Raw genomic sequence first — 16,934 nt, 5'->3', positions numbered from 1 at the left:
CTAAGTGAAGAAACTCAGAGGGCAGGAGAGTATCTATAGTTTGTTTCTGTCCATCTATGGTGGAAGGAGAATTAATAAGCTATAAATCTACCTGCTTGTTTCTGCAACACACACACAAAAGATAAGTCAGAAAATGGTGACAATAATGGGGTGGGTGAAGGGGGTGGGGAGTGACACTATTAAACTATATTAATGTTTATATATTAAAATAATAAAATCAAGACTGGGGGTAAGCCTTTGAAATAGAAACAAATGAACTTGACTGTTTCAAATGAATAACTTGGACATAGTATTTGACTACTTACATTTATTCTAATGATAGAAATAGTTATAAAGAAATGCTGAATTTAATTAATTTTTTTTGAACTTATATGGGTCAGCAATTCTGAACCATTTCATTTCTATTTGAGGATTGAATAAATAAGTACATTTTGAGGATAATGGAAGTTAGATGTCCACTGTAGGAGAAAGAGGTTATGGTATGGAAAGGGGGATACTAGAATGAACTAGTTGGACTGGACTAGAATTGGAGTTATCAGTATGAACTCCTGGTTTTCATATTACTTATAGAAATAAGTTTGTGTGTGTGTGTGTCTGTGGATTTCCTAGCTCTGTGCTCTAGGTTAGGTTCTTAGAAACAATCATTTACCCTGCTCCCCCATCCCTGGGACCTGGGCCTCTTGGAGAAATGGCTGATTCTATACTTGGGACAGAAAAAAATACAAGATGAATCTGAAAGTAAGGTAGTGCTCAAAGAGTGATGGAGAAACATCAAAAGGGCACAAGATCTACCTTGAATGAGTCCCCACCGTCAGATATGGGACATTTGGAACATAATGTTGGTAAAGATTACAATCCACATAATAAAACAAAAGTCTATAATACTGTGGATTTCCCATAAGTAAATGGGAAAGACAAAGACATTTCTTATTTTTTTCAAATTTATTATTATTATTATTTTTTGGTGGGGGGAGGTAATTAGGCTTATTTATTTTAATGGAGCCACTGAGGATTGAACCCAGGACCTTGCGCATGCTAGCCAGGCACTCTACCACTGAGCTAGACACCGCCCCCAACCTCCGCTCTGGCAAAGACATTTCTGACGGTAGGATGCCAAGTAATAGAAGAAGGAAAAATGGAGTCAGAGAAATCATTTGGCAACTGTCATCACAGTAATCGGGTTAATAAGTGAGAATCATCAGTGAATGTTAACTAACCCTACTGGGGGAAAGCTTGATGAAGAATAGGATTTTTACATAATTTCACAATATTTCCCCACAAGATACTTACTAATAAGAAGTGGAAAAATAGTAACTTTACAGGGGATAAACCTGGCATATATCACCACCATTAATGGACAAATTGACATGTGCCTTTTGATGTGATTCACTTGAGAGGGTCTCACTCCTGTGACATTCTGCCAAAAATGCTTAACCTGAAATTAAACATGAAGAAACATTAAACCGAAATAGGAGGCAAATAACCAAATAACTGATCTGTAGTCTTCAAAGATGTTATGAACATGAAAGACAAAGATTGAGGGGGAAAAAATTAAGGAAGGCTAAAGAGACATGACCACTAAAAGTACCAGGTGATCTTGGATCAGGTTCTAGAACCAGATTTTTGTTGCTATAAAGGGTGTTATTGGGATAACTGGCAAAATTTGAATAAGGTTTTATAATGGTTAATAATGTATTAATGTTGACTTACTGATTTGACAATATCACTGCAGTTATATAAGAGAATGTCCTGTTCTTAGGAGACAGACAAGTACTTAGAGGTAAAGAGGCATCATGTCTGTAATTTATTCTCAAACAGTTCAGGAAAAAAATTTGTGTGTATATACATATATATAGCTAGAAAATGTATATACACACACATACTTGAGAGACAGAAAAGTGGGGTAGGCAGGTAGGGAGAGGGAACGATAAAGCTTACATGATAAAAATAAATGGTGAATCTGGGTGAAGGATATTTAACTTCTTTTGTACTATTCTGGAAATTTTTATGTAAGTTTGAAACGATTTCAAAATAAGGTTAAAAAGTGTAATAAATATGCCAAATTCAAATAGAACCTTTAAAAGAGGTTGCACTGGCTTATCCTCCCCCAGCAGCGTGTGAGAGGGGGTGCTGCCTCTGCCTGGTGTCCTGCTTCCTTGAAGAACCTGTGGTGGGGAGGGAGTCCTCCAGCCTGTAATTCTGCAGTGTAAATGTCTGTAATCCTGTAGCGTAAACGTCTATAATTCTGTAACATAGTTGTCTCTTGTTTATCATTTTGAGCTCAGGAGTAAATTTATCCCTGCAGGTGATCGATGAGCGAGAGTTTTTTGAGATCATGCCCAATTATGCCAAGAACATCGTCGTTGGTTTTGCGAGAATGAACGGGAGGACTGTTGGAATTGTTGGCAACCAGCCTAAGGTGGCTTCAGGTAGGAGGGAGAAGCTCTCCTGGACCTTAGGGTTGGGGGGCAGTGGTGGTGCTGTTGGGGGCCGGGGCTGCCTGGGCCCACGGTGCTCATCTTCTGCCATCCGTAGCCAGAGGAAAAACTCAGATAGGTGTTGCTGCAAAAGCTCCTTTCTCTCTTAACTTCTCAGAATTAACAAGCATCTCAAAATGCTTCTTTCATACTTCCCTAATTTTTTGAGTTTATAGATAACCCTGTTCCTCAACTTACAAGGTCTTTACTTCTTCAGAGGTCTGCTTTCTGTCCCCCTAATTAGATTATAACTCACCCACTAAACTGAGCTCCATGAGGCCAGGGGTGTTGGTGTCTTACTTAGTTTTATCCCTGGTGCCTTCAGTCGTGCCAGGTACCTAGTTGGTACGTGACGAGTTAACAGCATCTTGCTGTGTCTGTGCCTCACAGCTTTCTGGTGATGTGGCCAGACCTGGTCACGGCCGGGCAGTGGGGACTCTTCCATGGCTGTGCTCTGGGTGGGGTTGGGGGCTCTGGATACTGCTTCCCTCCTTACTATTTTCCTTTCTTTGGTTTTGGTTTCCTTTGAATCCCTGTGTGGGATGAATACATCCTCCCTTTTTGACCCAACTTCATCTTTTATTTCTGCTATGGCAATTTTTTCTTGTCTTTAGAAGAAGGTTTTTAAAGATGTTTTTTATTGTGGTGAAATACGTTTAACATAAAATTTGCCATTTTAACCATTTTTAAATATGCAATGTGGTGGTGTTGGTTACATTCATAATGTATGTGGCCATTACCACTGCAGTCTCCAAAATTTTTTCAAATCCCAAATAGAGACTCCCTTTCATCCTAACCCCAGCACTGGGTAATCTTAATCTACTCTCTGTTTCTGTGAATTTACCTATTCTATATATGCCATATAAGTGGAGTCAAATAATATTTGTTCTTTTGTGTCTAGTGTGTTTCACTTAGCATAATGTTTTCAAGGTTCATTTGTATTGTAGCATATATCAGAACCTTATTTTGATTTTTCATGTCTGAGTAATATTCCATTACATGTATATCCTACATTTTGTTTAATCATTTGACTGTTGATGGATACTTGAGTTGTTGGATATTGCAAGTAATGTGACAATGAACATGGTGTACAAGTATCTGGTTGAATCCCTCTCTCCAGTTCTTTTGGGTGTATACCTGATTGTGGAATTACTGAGTCATATGGTAATTTTAGATTTACTTTTTTAAGGAAATATCACACTTTTCCACAGTGGTTGCACCATTTTACATTTTCACTAGCAGTTCACAAGGGTTCCAGTTTCTTCATACTCTCGTCAACGCTTGTTATTTTCTGGTATATTTTGATAATAGCCAACCCTAGTGGGTCTGAAGTATTTTTTCATTGTAGTTTTCATTTATATTTCCCTAATGATTAAGGATATTGAGCATCTTTTCTTGTGTTTACTGGCCATTTGCATATCTCTGGAGAAATATCTATTCAAATCCTTTGCTCATTTTTAATTACTTGAAGTTTTTTGTTGTTGTTGTTGTTGAATTGTAGGAGTTCTTTGTATATTTTGGATATTAAACCTTTATCAGAATAAATGATTTGCAAATATTTTCTTCTGTTCTGTAGGTTGTATTTTCACTTTCTTGATAATGTCGTTTGACACACATAAGTTTTAACATTTTGTGAAGTTTAATTCTCTCTCTCTTTTTTTTTTGGTTGCTTATGCTTTTGTAGTCATATCTAAGAACTTATTCCCAAATCCAATGTCATGAAGGTTTCCCCCTGTGTTTTCTTTTAGGAGTTTTATGCTTTCAGCTTTTACATTTAGCTTTGATCAATTTTGAGTAGTTTTTATATATGGTGTGAGTTAGGGGTCCAGTATCTTTCTTTTGCATATAGAAATTATCCCAGCACCATTTGTTGAATAGACCATTTTTTTCTTATTGAATATACCTCGCCTTTTTGTCAAAAATCAATGGGCTACAGATATATGTGTTTATTTCTGGATTCTCAGTACTGTTCCTTTGGTCTACGTGTCTCCATATGCTACTACCACACTGTTTTGATTACTTTAGGTTTGTACTTTAGTCTTTTCATGTTGTTGTTGTTTCCCAAGATTATTTTGGCTTTTTGGGGCCCCTTGCAATTCTGTCTGAATTTGACTATTGGCTTTTCCATTTCTGCAAAAAAGGTTGTTGGAATTTTGATCGGGATTGCATTGAATCTGTTGATCACTTCATATAGTACTGACATCTTAACAATGTTAAGTTTATGAACACAGAATGTCTTTCCATTTATTTTGGTCTTTTATTTCTTCAACAGTGTTTTGTAGTTTTTGCTGCACAAGTTTTTAACCTTTTGGTTAAATTTACTCTTAAGTGTTTTATTCTTTTGGATGCTGTTGTAAATGGAATTCCTTTCTCAATTGACTTTTTGGCTTGTTCATTATTGGTGTATAGAAAGACAGCTATGCAACTGCTTTTTGTTTGCTGATCTTGTAACCTGCAGCTTTGCTGAATTCATTAGCTTTAGTAGCTTTCTTGTGGATTCTCTGGGGTTTTCTATTTATAGGATCATGTTATATGTATATTGAACCACTTTTGCATTCCTGGGGTATGTCCCATTTGGTCATGGTGTATAATTTTTCTTTAAAAAAAAAAACAAACCTTCATTTTTTAGACCTCTTTTAGGTTCACAGTAAAATTGAGAGGAGACTACAGAGAGTTCCCATACATATCCTGTTTTCATACATGCACAGCTTATCCTGTTATCAGTATTCTGAACCAGAGTGGTACATTTGTTACCTGCCATTTGCAGCATCATACAGAGTGATTTCACTTGCCCTAAAACTCCTGTGCTCCTCCTATTCATCACTCCCCTCCCCCTAACATTGATAACCTGGTGACCCCTGGCAACCACTCGTCTGTTTACTGTTACCATAGTTCTCCTTTTCCAGAATGTCATATAGCTGGAATCACAGAGTATGTAGCCTTTCCAGATCATCTTCTTCCACTTAGTAACAGGGAAGACACTGGTCTGAAAAGGTTATATACTCTGTGATTTCAGGTTTCTTCCACGCTGTTTCATGGCTTGATAGCTCATTTCTTTTTAGCGTTAAGATTAAATTGTCTGGATATACCACAGTTCATTTATCTATTCAGCTACTGAAGGACATCTTGGCTACTTTTTTTTTTTATTGTGATACTTGGTTTATTGGGGTGCTCTTGAATTGAATTTGCAGTATCTCCTAAGTATGCCTGTAGTTTTATTTCATAGGCCAATATTACCAGTGAATGAATATTTAAATAAGATGGAGGTACACTGACTACCCCATAATCCTACAAGAAAGTTTATCCAAGAAGAAGATGAATGTATTTTGAAGAAGGAATCATTCACAATTATTATGGATACAAAAGGACACGTTTCCATTTAACCAGGAACAAGTGTAAAGCAATAATAGCTCTTGAAATTATTGCACATGTTGTGATCAGCTAAGATACTAAGTGAAAACATGAGGAAGCAATAATGCATTTAAGGTAGTGATATATTATTATCGTTTAGAAATCATATCAGCAGATTATTAACGTAGGATTACTGAAAAAATACCCGTTAGAGATAATGTAATAATTTTTGAGAAAGACTCAAAGACATAAGAGCTCATCTAAAAGCTTTGGAAATACGTATCTAAATAAAATGAAATAGATTTTTTTTCTTAACAGCACCATTATTTATAATTGCCACATCTTGGCTACTTTTGAGTTTTGGCAGCTACAAAAAGAGCTGCCAAAAACGTTCTTGTGCAAGTTTTCATGTGGACATAAGTTTTCAACTCATTTAGGTAAACACGGAGGAGTGTGATTGCTGGCTCGAATCGTAAGAATATGTTTAGTTTGTAAGAAACTACCAAACTGTCTTCCAGAGTGGTTGTACTAATTTGCATTCCCACCAGCAGTAGATGAGAGTTCCTGGTGTTCCACATCCTTGTCAGCTTTTGGTGTTGTCAGTGTCCTGAATTTTGGCTGTTCTGATAGGTATGGAGTGGTATCTTGTTTTAATTTGCATTTCCCTGATGATATGATGTGGAGCATGCTTATTTGCCATGTCTGTGTTTTCTTTGGTGAGGTATCTGTTTAGGTCTTTTGCCCATTTTTTTATTTGGGTTGTTTTCTTTTTTTATTTTTGTTTTTGTTTTTTTCTTTGAGGAGGGGGAGGTAATTTGGTTTATTGGTTTATTTATTTATTTAATGGAGGTACTGGGGATTGAACCCAGGACCTTGTGCACGCTAAGCACATACTCTACCACTGAGCTATACCTTCCCCCCTTGGGTTGCTTTCTTCTTGTTGAGTTTGACCTAAATAGAAAGGCAGATGGAGGCAATCTCAAAAATACGAGTTTACTCAAGAACAGCAGAGGAACTGCAGTTCAGAACAAGCAAATTGTAGCAGGCCACCAGTGAGAGTGTTGAGGGTTTGGGGCAGGTTGTATTTATGGACAGGAAATGTTAAGAAGGGAGAGTGCAGTTAGAGTCAGTTAAAATAAAAAACAAATAGAGACCAGCCTTGAAAGCTTCCTGAGCAGGCAAAACTAGTCCAGTCACATAAACGAAGCTCAGTTCAGCCCACTTTATGAGACCAACTCGACCTGGGTCATCTCCCGTTCATGAAACTTCCCAAGGTTGATATGAGACATCACCTGATCAATCCCCCATCTGAGAAAATTTCAGCATTATCAGTTTTCTGTAAATCAGGCATTTAAGGGAAATCACTTTCTTAGTCTTTAAGTTTTGTCTTTCTGAGGGCACATGTGAGATTCTCCTTTATATCCACCAGTTCTATTTTAGATTGAAATTCTTTCACAAGTTTTAAGAGTTCTTTGTATGTGTGAGATAGCAGTCCTTTATCAGATGTGTATTTTGCAAATATTTTCTCCTAGTTTTTGTTTGTCTTCTCACTTTCTATATGTCTTTCACAGAGTAGAAGTTCTTAACTTTAATCAAGTCCAGCTAGCCAAGTATTTCTCTCATGGATCATGCCAGAGTCACTTAGGTTTTCTCCTATGTTATCTTCCAGGAGTTTTATAGTTTTGTGTTTTATATTAAGTCTGTGGATGCATTTTGAGTTAATTTTTGTGAAAGGTATAATGTCTGGGTCTACATCAGGTTTTTTGCGTATGAATGTCCAGTTGTTACAGCACATTTGTTGAAATGACTTTCTTCCATTGTATTACTTTTGCTCCTTTGTCAAAGATCAGTTGATTATATTTATGGAGGTCTATTTCTGGGCTCTCTATTATGTTCTATTGGTTTATTTCACCAATATTGTCTTGATTACTGCAGATTTATTATATGTCTTGCAGTTGGGTATTATCAATCCTCCAAGTTTTTTCTTCTTCAGTATTGTGTTGGCTAGTCTGGTTCTTTTGCCTCTCCATAAACTTTAGAATCAGTTTGTCAGTATCCACAGAATAACTTATTTGGATTTTGATTGGAAGTACATTAAATCTGTAGATCAGGTTGGAAAGAACTGACCTTTTGACAATATTGAGTCTTTCTATCCATGAACATGGAATAATTCTCCACTTATTTAGCTTTCTTCATTTTGTTCATCTGAGTTTTGTAGTTTTCCTCATACAGATCTTGTATTTTGTTATATTTATGCTTACATATTTCTTTTTGTGGGGGAGTGTGCTGATGTAACTTGCATTGTGTTAGTTTCAAATTCATTGCTGGTATATAGGAAAGTGATTGACTTCAGTAAGTTCACTTCGTATCCTGCAGCCTTGCTGTAATTGTTCATTAGTTTCAGCTGTGTTTTTGTTAGTTCTTTAGGACTTTTTATATATACAGTCATGTTATCTGTGAACAAAGACAGTTAGATTTCTTCATTCCCAATCAAAATTCTATCTTTTCTTGTTTTACCGTATTAGCTAGGACTTCCAGTACAATTTTGAAAAGGAGTGGCGAGAGGGCACGTTCTTGCCTTATACCTGATCTTAAGTGGAAAACTTCTAGTTTTTCACCATTAGGTATGATGTTGTTAGCTGTAGGTTTTTGTAGATGTTTATCAAGTTGAGAAAGTTCCCCTGTGTTTCTCATTTGCTCAGTTTTATCATGAGTAGATACTGGATTTTGTGAATGCTTTTCTGTGTCTATTGATAGGTTCATGTGATTTTTCTTCTTTAACCTATTGAATTAATGGATCATGTGAATTGTTTTTCAAATATTGAATCAATTTTCATACTTGAGATAAATTCCACTGGGAAGGTAGTGTATTTTGGTATGTTGTTGGATTTGATTTGCTGAATATTTTGTTGAGGATTCTTGCATCTGTTTGTGAGAGACATTGGTCTGTGGTTTTCTTCCCTTGTAATGCTTTTGTCTAGTTTTCATATTAGGGTGATGATGGCCTCCTAGAGCGAGTTAGGAAGTATTTCCTCTGATTCTGTCTCCTGGAAGAGATTACAGAGAACTGATGTAATTTCGATTTCAGATGTTTTGTAGAATTCAGTGAACCTTTCTGGGCTGCATTTGTTTTTTAAATCATGTAAGAAATTAAAAAAACCCACACAATTTCGTGTTACAAACAAAAAATATAATAATACTGTCTTTTATATTTCCCCATGTAACTATCTCTTCTGGAGATCTTCATTTCTTCATACAGTTTTGTGACACTGTCTAGTATTCTTTCATTTCAACCTGTTGGGACTCCCTTTACCATTTCTTGTAGGTTGGGCCTACTGGTAATGAACTCCTCAGCTTTTGTTTATTTAGGAATGTCTTAATTTTTCCCTCATTTTGGAAGGACAGTTTGTGAAGTAGAGAGTTTTTGGTTGACGGTTTTATTCTTTAAACACTTTAAATATGTATTCCATTGTCTTCTGCCTTCCAGGGTTTCTGCTAAGAAATCAACTGGTAATCTTACTGAAGGTCCTTTGTGTGTGGATGAGTCACGTCTCTCTTGCTACTTTCCAGATTCTCTTTGTCTTTTGATAATTTGACTGTAATGTGTCTCAGTGTGGGTTGTGAGTTTGTCCTACTAGGAGTTATAGTTTCTTGGATTTGTAGCTTTACGTCTTGTGCCAAATTTGAGAAATTTTTGGACATTATTTCTTCAAGTAATCTCTCTGCCCTTTCTCTCTCCTTCGGGTGCTGCCTTGCTGTGTAGGTTGGTTCAGTTGATGGTAATGCATAGGTCCCTTATTCTCTGTTCACTTCATTTTTTTCATTTCTTCCTGCTCCTCAGACTGAATAATTAAAAATTTCTTATCTCCAGGTTTCTTGGTCCTTCTTCCTGCTGCCCCAGTCTTGTTGAACCTCTGTAGCAAATTTTTCATTTCAGTTGTTGCACATTTCAGCCCCAGAATTTGTTTTGTTCCTTTTTGTAATTTCTGTCTATTGATGTTCTTGTTTTGCTCATACATTGTTTTCCTGATTTTTTAGTGCTTCCTGTTTTTATCTCCTTGAGATTTAAGACAGTGGTTTTAAAGTCTTTGTTTAGTAATTTTGTGATCTGCATTTCCTCAGGGATGGATTCTTTTAATTTATTTTGTTCATTTGAATGGCTATACTTTCCTGTTTGTTTGTATGATTTGTTATTTTTTTGTTGAAAACTGAACATTTGAATGTTATGATGTAGTAACTCTGGGACTCATAATCTCCCGTTTTTCCAGAGTTTGTTGTTTTGTTGATTGTTGAATGCTGTAGTAGTCAAGTTGTCTATGTCTTTTCCCAGCTATTTTTGCAGAGGCTGTATTTCTTGCTGTATATAGTGACTGAAGTCTCTGTTCCTTAGCTTGGTTCCAGCTAGTGTTTTGACAGAGATTACCTCGAACTCCAGGTGCTAAAACAGACAAATAAGAAAACACCTCTCCTGGTCTTTGCAAACTGACTCTGAACCGGGGCTCTCCTTCAGCATTTAGCCAGACTTAAAATGAATTTAGGGATCAACCCAAGGTTAGCGCCTAGGGCCTTCTCATGTCTTTTGTAATGTTACGTTTTCATTTCTATTCATCTCAGGGTATTTTCTAATTTCTCCCTCTCAGATCTTTTCAGAGCATGTGTCTGGCTCTAGCCATACCTGTGTCTTCCTGAAGTCCCTTGTATGCCCGAGTACTCTGGAATGCCCTAGTTCCCCTGCCTCCATCCCCACCCCCTCCAAGAAATCCCCTCTCTTCCTGGTTGTTTCTTCCCAGGCCTCAGGTGATCTCAGCTGTAACCTTTTGCCCCAGATGCCTATAGGTTGCTCTTTTGCCTTACAGTGTTTTTGAGCAGTGCTTGCCCCTTTTCTGGCCTAGGTGATTTCTGAATTAGGTGAAGAGACCTTTGATCTCGCATCCATCTTTCAGGTAGCCCCTAGACAAGTTAGAACAGACCAACATGGTGATTAGTGACTGAGGTCTTCTTTGCTTCCTCTAGAGCCAGGGAGAGTGTGGGGCAAGTGTAATTCAAAATACCACAAAGCTTTCCTTCAGCTTTTAAGGTTCCTTTTTCTTGATCCAGCTTTTACTTAGGTGTAAACTTGTGCCTGTTCCAGAGTTTTGATAGAGTTGGTTCTGACAGTTTCTGCTTGCTTTTTGATGTTTCTGTTTGAGGACAGAAGCATGGTGCTGCCTACTCCACCATTTTGTTGTTTTGAGAAAGTGTTTAAGTTAGAAATTTACACACACTGAAAATGCATTTTGTTCCTACAGTAAATTCTCAACTGTTCACGTATCTCTTTAGTTCCTCCTCTTAGCAGCGTCTGCCCCTGGTGTGGACTTCACATGATTTCCTGTGTCTGCTCAAAGATGTTTCTTGTCCCATGACCACACCTGCAGGTTCTGGCACCCTGCAGTTCTGGTGTGCTTTCACGAGCTCACTTTTTAAGAAACCGCTTGGCTCCTTCTGGAAACTTGATCTGCAAGTACCTAGAATGTCTGTCCCAGGGCCACCCCAGACTTGGCTGGAGTCTGACTACTCGGTTCCATGGTGGGTCCTTGGCTTCCCTCTTTCTTGGCTCATTAATTCTTTGTGATGTTTATGATGTGTCCAAAAGGCAGCTGCAGAGGTTCACGGAGGAGGCCTCTGGTCTGGTTCTCATTTCTTCCTTGAGGGAAGTAACCAGGGCCCAGCGGGCATTCTGGGTGCTGGGTGCTCCGACACGCCTGGGGCCAGGGCCCAAGATGATGAGGCCGAGTCCTGGGACCTGGGCCCGCTCTTGGAAGCTTGGGGCCATAGGTTTCCCATTTCTGACTGTGTTCATTTCCTCAGTGATTGTGTCCTGTTTTGGTTGCACTGCTTGTGTTTTTCTTCCTGTTAATTTTCACTCTTGCCTCTGTATATTTTGAGCTTTCTCCCTTTAGGATTGTCTTCATCCTGATACTCATCACTTACATTTGTTATTTCAGGTCATTAACATAGATTTGAATAGAGAAGGAGGAGAGGAGATTTAAAACATTTTTCTTGAGTTGTAATTTACACACAATAACATCACAGCTTTTATGTGCTCATTGGGATGGCTTCCGGCAACTTGACAATTGTATACAGCTCTGTGAGCACCATCTAAAACAAGGTATAAAACACTTCTGTTATTCCAGAAAATGCATTTGGCAAGAGGGAGGTTTTGCCTGTTACTATTTTTTGAGTTTATCTTTTTATTTTTGATTTCTAGGGTTCTTTATATGTTCTAGATGTGAGTCCTTTGTCAGTTACAGGTATTTTAAATATCTTTTTCTGGTCTGTGGCTTGTTTATTTAATTAATGGTGTCTTTTGACTCACATTATTTTAAAAAATTAGTAAAGTTCCATTTATCAGTGTTTTTACTTCTGATTAAAACTTTGTGTGTCCAAGAAATCTTTGCCTACTACAGGGTTTTAAGGACAATTCTATATTTCTTTTAGGAGCTTTGTAGTTCTGGGTTAAGATCTATGATCCATTTTGGGTTAATTTCTGTGTGTAGATTATAGATTGAAACTGGAGTCTACTTTCTTTTTTTCCATACAAATATTTAATTGTTCCATCGTCATTTATTATAAAGACTTGCTTCCCACAATGAACTGTTTTGGTGCCTGGTCTAAAATCAGTTGTGTGGGTCTGTTTCTTCACAGTTTGTCCTGTTTTGTTGTTTTTGCCTACCTTTGTAACTCTCCCATATCGTCTTGGTTACTGTAACTTTATAGTTCTTGGTGGTTCTCAACCAGGGGCAGTTTCACCATCCGGGGAGCATTTGGGAATGCTGGAGACATTTTTGGCTGTCATGGTGGGGGTGGGGGGAAGGCGTGCTGCTGCCTCTGGTGGGTGGAGGCCCGGGACGCGGCCGCGCACCCTACGTGCAGAAGTCAATTCCCCGCAACAAAGAATTATCCTGTCTGAAATGTTGGCAGTGCCGAGACTGAGAAACCGCGCTTTTGTGAGTCTTCAAATCGGCTAGTGCAAGCCTTCTGATTTTGCTCCTTTTTTTTAAAATATTGTTTTGACTATTCTGTCTCCTTTGTATTACCATATGAATTTTAGAATCTGTGTGTCAGTTTCTACAAAAGAATTCCCTATGGTTTTGATAGAAATTGCTTGAAAATACAGATCTGTCCAGTATGCTAGCTATTAAACTTTAAATCTAAAATAATTAAAATAGTGTGAGTAATTAAAATTAAATCCAATTAGAAACTTAGTCCCTTATTAGTCATATTCCAAGTGCTCAGTCCCCACATGTGGCTCCCATGTCGAATGGCACAGCCAGAGAACATTTCCATCAGTCATAGAAGGTTCTTTCGGACAGCACTGTTGTAGATCAGTTTGGGGATTGATTTATTCTGATCCATGAGTATATCGTTTTGTTTTTTTTTAATAGATACTCTTTATCAGATAACGGAAGTTCTGTCATGCTTCCAGTTTTTCATTATGAATATTGGGTTTTTCTCAGATGTTTATATTTTTTAAGGTGACCATATGATTTTTCTCCTTTATTTAATAACTTCATTGCTTTTTGCATGTTAAGCCCTGAATTCTTGGGTTAAACTGCACTTGGTCATGGTGCATCAGTGTTTTTATATACTGCTGGATTTGATTCAGTGATAGCTTAGGACTTTGGGCATCTGTGTCCGTGAGGGATTTTGGTCTGCATTCTTCTCTCATCTCAGTTTGGTATCAGGCAAACTCTGGAAACTGTTCCAGGAGGGGAATTTACTAGTAAGTGAGCTCTTGTAATTGCCACTTTGTAGATACCATCTCCTTTAACCCTTACAACTGCGGTAGGAGGTAGTAACGTCCGTCCTTGTCAGGTGAGGACTCTCAGGCTCAGAAAGGTGACTTCCCAGCTCACAGCTGTGAGTGGTGGAGCCAGAGTCTGATTTAAAGCTGCTGGCACACTAAGACCAGCCCCTGAATGATACCTCCCACTGCTGGCTCCAGGGACGAGGCCAGCTGTGTGTCAGGTGGGAGCAGCCCGTCTGTTTACAAGGCAGAGACTGGCTCCCTGCTCTGGGCTCTGCTCCCAGCAGGAGACCCCATGCCCTCAGGGCTGAGGCCACTCCTGGGCCGTCTGGCCAGTGCCAGGTGGGCTCTCCTGTCTCCCCTGTTTCTCCTGGAGTGTGGCCCCTTTACCGCTCTCTGATGAGGAAACTTTGATGCCTCTGAAACAAGCTCTGCATGGCTGCTGAGGGCACGTTCCTGGTGTGGGTGGGACTGCAATTGACTGGAAGCTCAGCCTGGACGGTCTTTGTCTTTCTAGGATGCTTGGACATTAATTCATCTGTGAAAGGGGCTCGTTTTGTCCGGTTCTGCGATGCGTTCAATATTCCCCTCATCACTTTTGTTGATGTCCCTGGCTTTCTGCCTGGTAAGTTATTGACAGAGGGGGCCTGGAGAGGTGGTTTTGCCCAGTGAGGGACCCCCTTTATTTGGAGATCTTGCAAAGTTCCCTGAGGATTTGTGCCTTCTCTGTATTTCTGGGTGTCTGGAAGATGGGGTTGTGCGAGGGGTGGCCCTCTCTGGGCCCTTTGGGGAGTGGGGAGGCCTCACAGCTGAGAGTGGCAGACGGACCTCATGAGGACCTCTGTGGGTGTCTGGTAACTCTTCCTCACGCCCCAGGCACGGCGCAGGAGTACGGGGGCATCATCCGGCACGGCGCCAAGCTTCTCTACGCCTTTGCTGAGGCGACTGTGCCCAAAGTCACAGTCATCACCAGGAAGGTGAGGCGCTCCCGCGGGCGGCTGCCAGCCCACACTCCCAGCAGCAGGCCAGGAGTTGCAGCCAGGCTGCAAGGAGGAGTACACCTCTCTCGCCCTTATAAAGATGTCTCCAGGACAGAATCACAGCCCCTCAGACATACCTGCGGGGATCATCTCTGGGAACTGGGAGCAGCGGTGGGGAAAAGCCGGGAGGGACAGTGAGCACTAACTGTGCCAGGCCTGTGGGCTGTGCCCCGTGTTGTCTGCCCCGGCTGCGTGGCCTCACGGACATGGGCCCAGGAGCCAGGGAGGGCTGCTCTTGCTCTTTGTCCTCATTTCAGTGGCTTCTTGGGGACTGAAAGTGACGTGGTCTGGTTGACTCAGGCTCTGACGTTCAGCATCTGTTGTAGGCCTATGGTGGAGCCTATGATGTCATGAGCTCCAAGCATCTTTGTGGTGACATCAACTACGCCTGGCCCACAGCAGAGATCGCAGTCATGGGCGCAAAGGTGAGGCCTCCTGCTCTCCCTCCTCCTGGATTTTTCCAGTAGGAGCTCCAAGCACAGCTGGGAAATGCTGGAGGGTGGCCAGGGCCTCTGGGGTGACCAGGGCTCCAAGGGTCTAGACCTTGGCAAGGCCCCTCTGGGCCTCCTTCCCTCTTCATACCCAGGTGGGAGGAGCCTGGAGTGGGTTTGAGATGTCAGTAAAGGGGAGAGGGCTGGGTCATCTCCCAGGGAGGGCCCCAGAGCTGCTGCTTTTAGCCCATAGAGGCCGAAATGTAGTCCTGACCCCGGTGACTTTGGGTAGGGCGCTTCCTGTTGCGGCCTGCTCCCCACTCCTTTCCTGCTTTGAAATAGCTGTTGGGGTTGAACCAGGTAACTCCAGATGCCCCCCTCCCCAAGCTGACGTTTAGGGGTTCTGACACAAAGGCTTATCTTTCAGTCTCCATTTTTCTACATTTGCAGTTCAATCTGCCCACATTTGGCCACTGAATTGTGTCCTTTGGGCTCAGGATAGTGAAAAAGGGAAACAGCATTTTGCTTCCCTGGATGAAGGGACCATGGATTAACAGTGGGAAATAGGCTGCACATCTTGGGCTCAGGGAAGGATAAGTGCAGTTGGAGAGAGTAGGACAGAACCTGGGCTGCCCGTCCCTGCGGCCGGCCACCGCTGAGCATCCATCACAGCCCCCGGGGTGTGGGGGTTGGGCCCTGGCGGTGTCCACCTGGAGCTGGTGCGTCGCTTTCTCCAGTGCACTTTGATTTACCTGGACGGGAAGCACGCCCAGTGAGGATGAGCGGAGGGAGGCCTGCCCAGGGCATGGCCCCCGGGTCGCTCACTACGTCCCCTCCCGGCAGGGCGCCGTGGAGATCATCTTCAAAGGGCACGAGGACGTGGAGGCCACTCGGGCGGAGTACATTGAGAAGTTCGCCAACCCCTTTCCTGCAGCCGTGAGAGGTCGGGCCCGTGGCGGGGAGGGCAGCTTCGCTCAGTTGTTGGGTCATTTGCTGCTTATTTTACTCCAGGAAGTCTGCCTGTGCCCTTCCAGTTGCATCTGGAAACTAGGGAGGGTTGGCTGATCCCTGGGCAGCCGTCGCTTGGGGGCAGCGGGCCTGTGCGGGCTGCTTTGTAACCAGGATTAGAACAACAGGGCCGAAGTGGCTTCAGTTCCTAGTGTTGTTCCAGTCACCCAGTACTGTGAAAAATCAACTCAGAACAAAGCGGCTGAAACACCCCACTTCCCCCTCTTTTTTTTTTTCCCTTTTTCCTCATAGTTCTGAGGGTCAGTGATTCGGTCTAGGCTGAGCTGGGTGGTTCTTCTGCTGGTCCTGCCTGGGGTCCGTCAGGCAACCAGCAGCCTGACTGGGGCGGAGAGTGCAGGATGGCCTCGCTCACCTGGTTGGTGCTGGCTGTCAGCTAGACTGTGTCTGCAGGGTTTCTTACTCTCAGGGAGGCTAGTCCACGCTGCTTTACGGGGTGTCCCGAGGACGGCAAGAGGGCGAGAGGGGAGGCTGCAAGGCGGCTTGAGACCTGGGTTTGGAAGCTGTAGTGTTACTCTTGCCACATTCCGTTGGCCAAAGCAAGGCCGGGTGAAGAAACACAGTCCGCTGCTTGGTGGGAGGAGTGGCAGAGTAACATTGCAAGAGGGGCTTCCGTACAGGATGGGAGGAATTGTGGTGATGTTTTAAAAAGAAAAGCGCATTTTCTTTGTTTTCTATTGAATTCATCTTGGTAGGGAGGGGGTCGGATTTTCCTTTTCTTGCCGAGTGTTCCTAGGCCAGAAGTTTGGGACCTGCCAGAGGAACGGGGGGCTCCTGGGATCAGCCCTTCTCCTATCCAGCTGGGCCTGGCTCACACTGCTGG

At 41.6% G+C, this 16,934-nt stretch overlaps 1 protein-coding gene across 2 annotated transcripts in view; it reads left to right on the top strand.

The window, feature by feature from the left end:
- Positions 1–16,934, top strand: part of PCCB (propionyl-CoA carboxylase subunit beta) — a 52,618-nt gene that overhangs the window by 35,290 nt on the left and 394 nt on the right. For both annotated transcript variants that reach the window (XM_045511196.2, XM_010947703.3), the window contains 5 exons: positions 2,306–2,429; positions 14,132–14,239; positions 14,491–14,591; positions 14,981–15,079; positions 15,929–16,028. In XM_045511196.2, coding sequence (XP_045367152.1) covers positions 2,306–2,429; positions 14,132–14,239; positions 14,491–14,591; positions 14,981–15,079; positions 15,929–16,028 — 532 coding nt within the window. The remainder of the gene's footprint in view (positions 1–2,305; positions 2,430–14,131; positions 14,240–14,490; positions 14,592–14,980; positions 15,080–15,928; positions 16,029–16,934) is intronic.

The sequence above is a fragment of the Camelus bactrianus genome, chromosome 1 (genome assembly GCF_048773025.1).
Source record: "Camelus bactrianus isolate YW-2024 breed Bactrian camel chromosome 1, ASM4877302v1, whole genome shotgun sequence".
NCBI classification, from domain to species: domain Eukaryota; kingdom Metazoa; phylum Chordata; class Mammalia; order Artiodactyla; family Camelidae; genus Camelus; species Camelus bactrianus.
Note: the sequence above shows the minus strand (reverse complement) of the source record. Positions and strands in the feature narration are given on the sequence as shown.